This window comes from Camellia sinensis, chromosome 12, assembly GCF_055761805.1.
Source record: "Camellia sinensis isolate YWXY chromosome 12, ASM5576180v1, whole genome shotgun sequence".
Lineage (NCBI taxonomy): Eukaryota > Viridiplantae > Streptophyta > Magnoliopsida > Ericales > Theaceae > Camellia > Camellia sinensis.
In genome coordinates, this window is record NC_138972.1 from 65,340,769 (window position 1) to 65,354,199 (window position 13,431).

The 13,431-nt window shown below is 35.9% G+C and overlaps 1 protein-coding gene and 1 long non-coding RNA gene across 2 annotated transcripts; one reads left to right on the forward strand and one right to left on the reverse strand.

The window, feature by feature from the left end:
• Window positions 1-959: 959 nt before the first annotated feature.
• LOC145804541 (uncharacterized) lies at window positions 960-3,582 on the forward strand. Its single transcript, XR_014346509.1, has 2 exons — window positions 960-1,539; window positions 3,269-3,582. It is a non-coding gene; the product is annotated as an uncharacterized LOC145804541 (long non-coding RNA).
• Window positions 3,583-4,778: 1,196 nt separating this feature from the next.
• LOC114288884 (uncharacterized) lies at window positions 4,779-11,190 on the reverse strand. The gene is made up of 3 exons (XM_028232511.2): window positions 10,919-11,190; window positions 9,820-9,990; window positions 4,779-5,533 (listed from the first exon to the last, which is right to left on the reverse strand). Exons 1-3 carry the CDS (start codon window positions 11,096-11,098, stop codon window positions 5,327-5,329), a joined length of 558 nt encoding a protein of 185 aa, XP_028088312.2. The 5' UTR covers window positions 11,099-11,190; the 3' UTR covers window positions 4,779-5,326.
• Window positions 11,191-13,431: the final 2,241 nt, after the last annotated feature.

Here is a 13,431-nt window from a genome sequence, read left to right on the forward strand (position 1 = left end):
TCAGCAAGTTGCAAAGCCGAAAAGATGAAAAGAAGCAAGATAGAGCTAGACTACAGATGTTGACGGACAAAGTGACAATCAATCTCAATGTGCTTTGTTCGCTCATGGACAGATGCAAACTCTCTACCACATAGAGGTCTCCAATTCTACGGCCAACCCCAATCTATCTATTGGAGATCCGATCTTGCACAAAATAGATAAAAGAAGAAAATATAACATCAAAACTAGAAGCATCAAGCTGACTGATAGATAATAAACTGACAAATAACTGAGGAACATATAAGACAAATAGAATGACAACAGACATAGCAGACGGTAGGACAGACCCAACAGATATAATAAACATACCAGACCCATTAGCAACATTAATAGTAATAGGAAAGGGAGAAGGAGTACAATTTTGAAGTAATGAGAGATGAGGAATCATATGATGAGAGACACCAGAGTTAAAAATCCAGACAGACGAAAAGATACCTAAAGAAGACCCAACCAAACCTGAATAAAGGGAGAAAACAATGGAGGCAAACGGAGATGGCTAGAAGGTAGACAATATATGTTGCAGCTGACTAATCTGAGCACTTAAGGAAGTCAAGTGAGGATCAGGAGCCGGAGCAAATGCAGTAAAATCGGCGGGAGACCGAAAAGTACTCGAAGGAGGGGTGCAGAATTGGATCTGAAACTGCTGAGACGACGAGGCAAACATGTGCCTCTTCTTGGGACACTGATGCTTCCAATGACCTCTTTGATGGCAGAAGGCACACTCATCAAAAGCTAGAGACATCGTAATAATGACAGAGAAGAGGGGTTCAAGTATAATAAGTCCAAAATAGAGCGAAATAGGCAAACCAGGGGTCAAAGGGTAATAAATAGACAATTAGAACTAGATCACCACAAAACTTATACTGATGTGGTCAAAGTGTAATAAACCCAAAGTAGACTAAAGTAACCACATCAATATCAGATTACCCGACAACCTAAAGCACCAGATCAACCAGTCGAACAAGAGAGAGAGAGAGAGAGAGCAGCTTGGTGTCGCAATTCCAAACCAGATTGAACCAGAGTGCTCGCGATGGGTCGCGATTCTAGAGTAGCAGAAAGAACGAACTTTGGTGCTCAGAGGACCATGGAACAAGGACCACCCATGAGAACCAGTTGATGAACCCTAAGTCAACGAAATCAAAGGAAAGAGAAGACCAATAGTGAGAGGAGTTCCGACTGAAGGTCACGAACCAAAGAGGGATCAAGACGGATGGCCCTTCAACTAGCGAAGACGAACCATGACGACGACGACGAACTAGAGCTAGAAATCGCAAGGTCTAGAGATGTCGGACGAACCAGAGATGTCAACCGTAGAGGAGTTACGAACCAGACTAGAGAACCCACACAAATCAGACGACGACTCGAACAGAGGACCAAACGAACCAAACCCAATCTCGAACTAGATGGGTCGCACGTATTCAGAAGGTTGAACCTAAGAACTCAATGAAGCAAAGAAGCTTGGACAATGGCTGCTAGGGTTTCGAACCTAACTCTGATACTGTAATAACCCGACCCTCATATATGCTTAAGTCTTTAATTATTATGTGCTTGATATGAAATTCTATGTGAAATTGTGTTTAACTATGTGAATTATATGGTTATGAAATCATATCTGTCGGTTATAAGAAAATCTATTAAAATTGAGATATTTGGACAAGAAATTGAAAGCCTTAGAGGCGTGATAATCCGAAATTGACTTTACATTTAGGATTAGCATGATTTTTAGGACATAATATATATTTTCGTAAAAACCTGATTTGTAATGAATTAAATTGATTTAATTGGGCTAGCCTTATATAAGCCTAGATATGAGAGACAAGGAACACTTAGAGTCAAAAACATAAACTTTCCTTGAGAAAGAAGAAAGGATAAGAGAAAAGAGAGAGAGAAAAGGGGAATCACCTAGGAGCTTGAAGAATTTGAAGGAAATCAAAGATTAGAGATCAAAGTTAAGTGTATAACAACTCAAATATCCTAAACTTTCTTCCAATTCATTGTTATTAGGCAAGTAAATGAAGCTTTATACTCATCTAAGTTAGGGTTATGATATAAAAACCCTTGTTTGAGGAAATATTCGTTGTAAGCATCAAGATGCATTATATTTGTCTAATTTCAGAGTTAGTTCTCGTATTTTGGGTTTGTTTTAGTTAACTTGAGAGGATATCTTCAAGCTTGCAAGTTTTGATCTCTATATGTTTGTCTCTCTTTTGGTTAATTTTAAAAAGATAAATGGATAACATGAATTATGATCATCAAGTTGCATGAAATTCCTTTTAAATGAGTTATGATCTAAGTACGTATGAGATTCATGTTTATTATGTTTACATGTAGCGATATTGGAAGAGAATTTGCTTGTTATTCACCTTAATAATGGTCTTGAAGAGTTTGATGTTTGGAGTTGTTCGGACTGCTCAAACAGGGCACACGACCACACGTGCGGAGGCCATGGCTGCACGTGCGGGATGTACAGCCGTACGACTGCACGTGCAGAAAACTGGGGAGACAGATTGAAGCTTCTGCAATAAAAGCACGTGTGGACCGCACGTGTGGACCGCACGTGTGGTGAAGGACTCCCGCACGTGCGGCACATGGGGAAAATTTATGTTGCTTTATTTAGCCCTATTTGACCCTCAAAAATTATTATTGTATACGTTTGATCCTTCAAAAGTGCTTACAATTCCTCATAGATTAACGAATCGAACATTTACCAAAAAGGAAAAAGTTAAAGGAAAGTGACTTACTTGTGACTTGTATGCTATAAGTAGGTCACGTGCATGAGGGAACTGTTACTTGTCCACATCACTGTGAGTAGTAGTAGTGTATCAATATGTTTATTTTACAAATTGTGCTCATACCTTATCCACTATGTTTAAGAATAATGCATGATACATAAGCTATGTTGAATGGACTACCTAACACGATTGAACAATAAAAACAATGGTATATATTGGGCCTAAGGCCGTTCTGTATATATTGGGCCTAAGGCCGTTCTGCTTATGTTGGGCCTATGGCCATTCTATATTGTGCTGTTGGGCCTAAGGTCGTTCTGTCCTATGATGTTGGGCCCAAGGTCGTTCTAAGTTATGATTTTGGGCCAAGGCCATTCGGAAGGAATTATGATTAAGACAAGCTCATAACTGGTTTAATTATAATCTTAATATGTTATGCTTAATCACGTGAATCTTACTACATTGCTATTATTCACTAAGCCTTACTCATTTTTATGTAGTGTGTTATGTAGGTGACCAATCCGGAGGACAACCATAGGTCAACCCCAGAAGCCCTTTTGCTAGATCTGTCTGGCCGAGTCTCCCATTGTGGCCTTTTGCTTTAGTTTGAGAAGATTTGTGTGGTAGCATATTTTTGTCAAATCCTCTGGATGATGGGTCTTATACTTAACTTTCAGTTTGTTAGCCATTTGTATAGACTTATACATGTAATGGATGCCTTGTCTTATATGAACATGTCGTGCATTTATGTATGATATGATATGTCAAGATCCTGACATTTAGGCACAGCTCAATGAATAACATTTTAATGTTATTGTTGCTTCCGTTCAGGCCCCAATAATGGATATAACTTAAGGAAACTTGGTTTTGAGGCCTAAGTTCAGGCCGGTCATGTCCAAACTTTTTAAGGGCAGGTTTGGGTCGTGACAGATACCATGTAAGTTTTCTGAATAATAATCTATATGTTCAAATTGTGTACTAATACAAAGAATACATCTAATTATACAGTAAACCTAACCCTAAAACTAAAAAGGAAACACTACCATATATATACACCTAAAACACTGCCATAAATACATACCTGTACAATCTCTCAGAAAAGGAAACACTGCCATATATATAAACCGAACCTAATATTCTCACAAAAGAGTCCTCAAACAAGAAGTTTCAGAACAACAAAAACAAAAACAAAAAAGCCCAAAACTAGGAATGGAAAATAGTAGCCCAAACCCTAGAAATTAAGAAAAATAGAACTCCTCTAAAAGGCTTAGACACAAAAGCCCAAAGCGAAGTTGATCTTTGTGAGTCTCTTAAACAAATTTGGGATTCTCTTGCAGACTCTTTTTCACATCAAAGTAATGTTTCTCAAATATATGACAATATTTTTTTCCTAATAAGCAATATCGACAACAGTTGTCTGGCTATTACAGCACTCTAAAAAAAATTGTGAGATCAGTTACCACAACATAGGCTTTTACCATTGAGTTGAAACAACAAAAGCAACCTTGGGAAAAGTTTATGATTGCATCATGGTTGTCTAGATTAGATTCAAATTTGCAGGGCTTTAAAGATCATTTTCTTGCTAGTGAGACTTTACCCACTACCACTCCGTTAGCATCTTCAACTTTAGTTTCTAGCAATTGAAGACGGGATAGTTCCTGCAGTGATTTTTGTGATGGCCTTGGTAAGCGTGATTCTCAAGGTGTTCCTATGGTGGTGGTTCACATGGACGTGGTAATAAGTGTGACCATTGTGGTTCCACTAACCATACTGAACCATAGTGCTACACTGCCACAACAAATTTCCAGTGACTCCTGCTTCTGATTTTCATAATGCACTCACTACTCAGATTAGTAATCTTGTTGAGCTTGTCCAAACATTTCTTCCCTCGTCTTTTACTGCCACCTTGGCTTATTTAGGTAATATTGCATGTGTAGCCAATTCACACCAACCTTGGCTCATAGATTCCAGAGCTTGCTCTCATATGTCTAGTAATTCTTCTTCTTCTTCTTTTTTTTTTTTTTTTTTCTACTTTGACTCCTATTACACCACATATTGTCTCAGTCAATGGATCTTCAAGTCCTATTAGCAGGAAAGGTGTTCTTCAACCCACTAAGTTATTACAATCTGTTCAATTCCTTTCAAGCCGAAGATTGGGGCTGGAATTTCGATTATGAAGGAGATTCCATGACTGATGGCGGCAAGAGTTTGTGATGATTGAAAGAAAGAAAAAGAGGTCCCAACTAGTTTGACTTGTTCGTTGAGGCTCCAATTGTCTAGGTTCAAATTGTGAGGTGAACCAAGGAGGCTATTAGCTAGGGTTCGAAGGAAGGTCAAACACACAACATTATAACGACAAGCTAGGATATTGCAAAGGTAGCAGTAAAATTCAAATTAAAAAAAAAAAATTAATAAACAAAAGAAAAGGACATTCAATGAAATGCATTCTTATTACAAACTAACATGAAGACACTAAATTGAATAATATAAAAGCAATGAGGAGTAAAAATTAACTTTTTATTTCAACATACCAGATTGTCAGTTGGACCAACATTTGGCTAGAGAGGGATCGAAGCCATGTGTGACACATTAATTTCAGCAGTGATTGGTGTAGAAGCCCCAAAATCATTTCCACTAAACCGATTAATGGGATCATCTTGCCGAGGCCACAGTGAAGCAAAATTTTCTGTTAGGGGGAAAGATGTGAAAGAAGGTAGAAAACCCACATTGACCTGGTGGGAGACACTAGTCCTTGGCAATAGATGCTGGCAAAGTTGCAAATGAACAATACAATAATCAAATAACAGCAGAAAAATAACAAGGGTAAGTAAACAGTTAACCATGCACATAAAAACTCGACATTCAAAATGGGGTGGACCAGTGGAATTCAAAAGCCATTTCAAAATTATTGCCTAATCAGACTACAAAATCTTGAAAGACTTGTCTATAATATGTACAAATATTTATTATTTACTTAAGCTTCAAAATTTTAATAAGAGAGCCAGAAAATGAGCCCAGCAGCTCTCAGCTTGGAAATGATTTGTTCAACTGAAAAAATAAAAACAACCGTGAGCAGCATTTAAGGTTCACTTTATAATGAGCTGAGTCCAAGCAATCTTAAGCTGTGCTCAACAAGCTTTGAACAAAGCATACATAAATATTATATGTCCATAACCATAGGGAACAATTGGAGTTGATGTTTATATTATAACTCCTCTTACAACCAGGGCCTAGACTTTTCCATTCTATTCCCATCTCTCTCGCTCTCTCTCAAGTCCCACCCTTTTCAAAGCATTTCTGTGGTGTCTCATTTAGACTATTCCCCAATGCAAGTCCCCTACAAGCCAGGGTGTTGGGTAGAGAAGACTGGATATGAACCTAACCATTGGCAAAATTTTAATTGTCTGCCCTTAGACTTGAACCAGCATTCTCTAATTTGAGTTTAGATTTAGATCCAACTGGGGCCGCAAATAAAGTGAGTTGTTCACAAAACACTTGTCAGTGTGCCTTCAAACTCATTCAACACATAAATGAGCCCAGCTCCAGCTCAATTTCAAAACTTGTTTCATAGACGAGCTGAGCTCGATCTTTAGTGAGCTCAACTAAGTAGACTCATGAATGACGACAAATGTTTCCTTGAAAGGGTACAACACATGAACATAATAGAATGCATTGGATTTTTGCTTGTTTAGTTTTGATAAGTGAGCCAAACTTATCAGGTTCTTTGACATTTCTTAATTGTAGACTTGTACTTGTAGCCCCAAAAGAACATGCCAAAGCTTTCTGTCAGAGTTTGGGTAAGTTAAAGTTTTCAACATCATGATTGTTGCAACAACCAAGTGAGCCAAGCTAGAGCTACTTGCATACTGTTAGAGTATTCGAGTGCTTATGCTGTGGTAAGGGCACTAAGGGCACTATTTTAATCTTCTACTGTTTTAATAAAAATGTGCCAAGGTGGAGGATTTGATAGAATACCGAAAATCTATTTGTCTAATTCTCTTCTTGTCTTCTCTTATTTCTCTGCCCTTCTCTTTGTATTTAACACTTCACCTTGGTATCAGAGTACTCTATACCAATCCTAGAAGCCATTACAGATCTCCAAAGACTGTTGACACATAATAACAGAGTGTTGATGTCAGCAACCTATGATGACATCAACAGCCAATGTACAGCAAGTACCCTCTCTGAATTCTCTCTCCCTTCCCTCCTGATAATTATTGTGATTTTTTTTTCCTTTCTTTTTTTTTTTTCTTTTTTTGAGGTTGTTTGTTGCAACTTTTCTATTTCAAAGCATTTTCAGTTTTTTACCCCTATTTTTTGATCCGCAAGATGTAGACTGGTCCATACGGTTTGATGATTGGGATTCCTTCTATGGGACCAAAATACATTTTACAAGTCTCTTTTGGTGTTTTTTTGATGATGTGGTGGTCTTGGGATTTTTTTTGGAGTCGGCAATGAGAGAAGTTGTGTTTGGCAGTCAAGTTCTCGCCCTATTTGCATTGTTTGGCTCTTCCTATGGCCTTGTTCTCTGATTGGTTTATTATCCTTGGCTGGGTCTGGACCTCCTTTGCTTTGGTAGTGCATATGTTGGTTCACAGTGGGTTTGGTACAAGATTTTTGTTTTTGTAAACTTGTTGGCTTGGTTGATCTACTATAGCTGAGCAAAACTCCCTTTACTTCAAGATGATGATTTACCAAAATCGATTACCATGAAGAAGTTGAAAGGATTGATTTATTTGGCATGGGCACATGCCAGTAAAGTATTTCTGCATAGGAAAAAGAGTGAAATTTATTACAGTCCTACCTCCCCCGCAAGGGAATTCCACACATGATGATTGGTTGAGTGGGAATTCCATTATTATGTGAGAAGCTCTGCTACAGTTTGGAACCCCCCCCCCCCCCCCCCCTCTTTTTTTTTTTAAAAAAAAGTGATGAAGAATATTATTAAGCACAATCAAGAAAAGAGAAAGAGGACAAGTTGTCCTCAAACAAGAAGTTCTAAAACAACAACAAAAACAAAAACAAAAACAAAAAAGCCCAAAACTAGGAATGGCAAATAGTAGCTCAATCCCTAAAAATCAAGAAAAATAGAGCTCCTCTAAAAGGCTTAGACACAAAAGCCCAAAGTTGATCTTTGTGAGTCTCTTAAACAAATTTGGGATTCTCTTGCAGACTCTTTTTCACATCAAAGTAATGTTTCTCAAATATATGAGAAGTTTTTTTTACCAATAAGCAGTATCGACAACAGTTGTCTGGCTATTACAGCACTCTAAAAAAATTTGTGAGATCAGTTATCACAACATAGGCTTTTTACCACTGAGTTGAAACAACAAAAGCAACCTTGGGAAAAGTTTATGATTGCATCATGGCTGTCTAGATTAGATTCAAATTTGCAGGGCTTTAAAGATCATTTTCTTGCTAGTGAGCCTTTACCCACTACCTCTTCATTAGCATCTTCAACTTTAGTTTCTAGCAATTGAAGACGGGATAGTTCTTGCAGTGATTTTGTGATGGCCTTGGTAAGTGTGATTCGCAAGGTGGTTCCTGAGGTGGTGGTTCACATGGACGTGGTAATAAGTGTGACCATATTGTGGTTCCACTAACCATACTGAACGATGATGCTACACTACCACAACAAATTTCCACTCATGGACATGTGACTCCTGCTTTTGATTCTCATAATGCACTCACTACTCAAATTAGTAATCATGTTGAGCTTGTCCAAACATTTCTTCCCTCATCTTTTACTGCCAACTTGGCTTATTTAGGTAATATTGCATGTGTAGCCAATTCACACCAACCTTGGCTCATAGATATTCCAGAGCTTGCTCTCATATGTCTGGTAATTCATATCTTTTTTCTACTTTGACTCCTGTTACACCACATATTGTCTCGGTCAATGGATCTTCAGGTCCTATTAGTAGGAAAGGTGTTCTTCAACCCACTAAGTCATTACAATCTGTTATCAATTCCTTTCAAGACGAAGACTGGGGCTGGAATTTCTTTTATGAAGAAGGAGATTCCATGAAAGATGGCGGCAAGAGTTTGTGATGATCGAAAGAGAGAAAAAGAGGTTCCAACTAGTTCGCCTTGTTCGTTGAGGTTCCAATGGTCTAGGTTTGAATTGTGAGGTGAACCATGGAGGCTGTTAGCTAGGGTTCGAAGGAAGGTCATCCAACTAGTGTTTCAAATTTGATTGGCGATGAAGTCAAACACCAACGGAGAGAAATGATTTGCCAATGGATCTGGTTGACAACAATTCCAACGATGATGACAATGATTCTGGTAACTATAGTTTCAGAAAAGTCCAAGCTCTAATACCATGTTAGCAGAGATTGGAAAAGAGAAAAAGGACTTAATGGCTGCTCAGTTATTGCCTAAATAAAATTACATAATACAAAAGAACCTAATAAACAATGATACCCTAAGAAAAGTGAAGCAACTGACAATAATTAAACTACCCTCAAGTATTAATATATTATAGAAATACGTGTCTCAACAATCACACACATGCATGTAGTGCAAGAATAGGTACTTTTAAGTGTGTAAACCTAAGTAATTATTTTCAAAGATTCAATTAAGAACTACAATAGAAGAAAATTTTCCACCAAAAATTTCCCAATGTAAAACATTTATGTTGAGAAAATCAAATAATTAACAAGATTTTTCTTCTCAGAAAATCCCTTCTTCCCTAGTTTCATTTTACACTGGCAGGAATCATTGAATGCTATCATGATGACAATGCTACGTCAAGGAGCCTTCAACGGAAGTATACACCATAACAGGCTATAATCTTCAAATATATGCATATAAAATTTTAGAACGTGTGAGTCCCCTAGTTCTGTTTTTAAAGTGCAGCCTGCTACCTCTAGTTAGTGGTTCTGTAACGTGAACAATCTAACAAAGCTACGAGTTCAAATTTAAAAATCAACCAATAAATGTTCCCATTTGTCAAACATGCTACATATGCAAGACACAAAGACACACACATCCAACAAATTCTACTATAAATATTGTACCTATTATGATAAACAAGTTAGAGAAGCATCACCTGCTCTCTGGACATTTCTTCTTTCCACTGGTCCTGATATTTCTGGAATAACAGAATAAGAGTGCTTTGCAAATCAAGAGGCAGATCAGGTGGAAACAGCTTCAGAATATCATCACCGGTGAAGCTCTCATTTACACATTTTCTGATAAGTGAACGAAGGCATGCCAGAACCTATGGTCAGTATTTGTACATTATTTATATGCCAAAGCTGGTTTGAAAAGGGAGGGGGGGGGGGGGTAATTATAGATGGATTATAGTACTGGATAGAAAAAATAAGAACACAAGTGAAGTAATATCCATAGCAACAAACAAAATATTATTAATATACAACAAAAAAGTACAATAAAAAATAGAACCGAAGGTCCACCACAGAGGGAAGTAAAAGAGACCCAAGATTAATATGTCCTAAAGACTGTATGGCAAAGTGAAAGATTTGCTGTTTTGGCCTTTTTTAGGGTGCAGATGGGCAACAATCAAAATTGTTTAACTGATAACAAAATTAATTATTATACCAGGTTTTTCAAAAATGGGAACAATGCAGCAATAGGTTAGTTAAAAATTAAAATTTAAAAAAAAAAATTACATAAAAGAAAAGAAAAGAAAAGTGCATATCCATGCTAGCTCAAAATTAGCTTCACTGTAGTACTTACTTCTTAGAGCTCTAAAAAAAATCAAACAAAACTCGTAATGTTTTCTCTACATTTCTTGGAATGAATTTCCTGTGCTTTGAAAACCAAAACCCACAAAACAGAAAATAAAATTTTAAAATTGCTAAAACAGGTTTTTTCAAAAATGTAATGAAACAATGCAGCACTAGATTTGTTTTAAAAATATGTACAGGCTGAAATATTTTCATATTATATAAACCCCAAGATTTTCTGGGAAAATTTAGTGTTATTCTAGCTAACCCAACAATTTTTGCTCCATTTCACTGTAATTCTTTGAACTCTAAACACATCAAGCAAAATTTGGCACTGTTTTCTCTGCATTTCTCGAATTGCAACCTATCTTTTGCGTTTCAAAACCAAAACTCATAGAATTGAAAAATAAATAAATAAAATAAAAATTGTTTGAAAAGAGATACAGAGAGAAAGATTACAGGATCGAGTTCGGGGGAGGAAGGAAGATTGAGGAGAGACTGAAGGGAAGATTTGTTGGGGCCAGAGAGACCGGTTTTTCTGGTATTCCAAAGAGTGGAGAGGATGTGTTGGAGGTCTTCTTGGGACTTTATGGTTGATAGCTTGTGCAGTTGCAGGTATATCACTGTCTCTCCCTCCATTTTCCTGCCACTTTTCTCTGCTTGTTGCTGCCACTGGTAATGTTTAAAACCCTCTCTTTCTTCTTCCTTTATTTTTCTTTCTTTTTTTGAGAAGTTACAAAATAAAAATAAAAAATAGTAACAAATTTTTCAATTTTTCAATTTAAATCATAATTTTTTGATTTATTTTTAATTTAAATCATTTATCTACTTAAAAAGTAAAATCGACAAAAAATATATATTTTAGACATTAAATTTAACAAATATATATATATATATATATATTAAACATTTCTTATACACATAGGTTGAGTTTCATGCTAAGAGCATCCATACCAATCTCTTCAAATTCTTAATCAAATTATAACTTAAAAAGTTATTTTGTTATTTTAGCTAGTAACTTTTTTAGTACCACTTCATTAAACTCTTTATTCTAACTCAATCCTATTAAAATATTATTTTTTTATTGTATTTGTTATTTTTATTATTATTAAATTGATGAGCTGGCTTGATCAAGTAGTACTAGAATGCCAGCCAAACAATTCATATGTTCCTTTATAAAGGTAAAACTAGAGGAAACGAGTGCTTGTGGTTCAACTCGGGCATTCATCGTGTTGATCTCCGATTGAGTTGAAAATTTTTGTGATTGATCTACTCAATCAACTCTAAAATATAAACAGATCGGATCATTAGAAAGTCACCGACATGGTAGCCAACTGGTGCTTTTTGGGCAAAACCCCAAATCCAAAATTGAACCATATTCTTCGATCATTCTACTCTGCATTCCATCCTCTCTCTAAGAGTTATATTCAATGACATGAACAATCAACAATACATTTCACACTTGATCACTTTCAATTAAACAGTGGTAGACAATGAGCAATCAACAATACATTTCACTTTCATTGAGGCAATTTATCGAACAATTGTGATACAAAAATTTTGTGCACACAAAGTTTTAAAGATGTTTAGCATGAAACAACTTAATTCAATCAAAGAGCCACTGATGGTTCTCAAATAAAATTATAAAGCCCAATTTATCCAATCTAATCCAAATCTAGAGTATAACAGAGAGAGAGAGAGAGAGAACCTGAGCTTAAGATATGGTGAAAGCAGATGCTGTGGAGTGGTTGCCGCTCTATGGTTTTGGCACAGAAGAGGAAGAGGGTAGAGTTTAGCGCGATAGAAAAAAAAAAGAAATAATAAAAAATGAATAACGATGAACAGTACCTCGTTTGTTGTAGCGAGATACTGTAGCACCCTTAAATTTTGGCGTGCTTATAGCGAAATTGATGGACCTGGTTTTTTAGAGTTTATCTCACTAGTTTAGTTGGAAAAGAACTCTACCGAGTTTGATGAGGTTGCTCTAAAATAACATTATTTTTTATTATCGATTTTACTTAATAATGAAAATAGGTAAACGGTTTATATTGAAAAAAAAAATATTTGGGGTTTAAATTTGGGAGATTGACCAATAAGTCCCATATTTTGGACTTGAAATCCATGTAATCTCATATTTTTTCCTTGTGATCCATTTAGTCCTTTTGGATATATAATAACTCATTTGTTCGCCATATTATAGTATTACATTTGGAAAAAGAGCACTAAAGAGTTTTTTAGTGTTACATCATATCCGCCACGTTAGAGTGTCACATTTGACAAAAAGTACACTAAATAATTTTTAATTTTTTTAGAGTGTCATATTGTACTCGCCACATTGGTATATCATATGTCACGTTTGGAAAAAGTAAACTACGGAATTTTTAATTTTTTTTAGAGTGTCACATCATGTCTGTCACGTTGTCACATTTGAAAAAAGTACATCAATGAGTTTTTTTTTTTTTTTGAAGTGTTATATCATACTGGCCCCGTTGTTACATTTGAAAAAAGTACACTAAAGAGTTTTTATTTTTTTTGAATAAAAGTTTTGGAGTGTCACATCATACCTACTACATTGTCACATTTAGAAAAGGTACATTGAGGAGTTATTAATTTTTTTGGAGTGTCACGTCGTTGGAGTGCCACATTAATACTTGCCACATTGGAGTGTCATATCATACCTGTCACATTAATAAAGGGTATAGTTGTCCACTAAAACACTACCAAAATAAAAAAATAGGATCACACGAAAGAAACTCTCTACTAACAGGACTTAACAGATCAATAGAAAAAACTTTGTACTAATTGAAGTACTTGTTTGTCAGATAAGATTTATTGGTAAATATCTCTTTAAAGTAATAAAATGAAAAACTTAAGATTTATTTTGTTACAAGAGTAACTGTGATATTGTTTTTGTAATTTTTTTTTTATTTTTCTTGATAAATTATACTTTGTTCTTATATATTTGGTCATTT

Coding starts and splice junctions, on each gene's coding strand:
- LOC114288884 (XM_028232511.2), bottom strand. CDS start 11,098: ATGGAGGGAGAGACAGTGATATACCTGCAACTGCACAAGCTATCAACC. Junction 9,991..10,918: donor CCTCCCCCGAACTCGATCCT/GTAATCTTTCTC, acceptor TACTGACCATAG/GTTCTGGCATGCCTTCGTTC. Junction 5,534..9,819: donor AAGAAATGTCCAGAGAGCAG/GTGATGCTTCTC, acceptor CAACTTTGCCAG/CATCTATTGCCAAGGACTAG.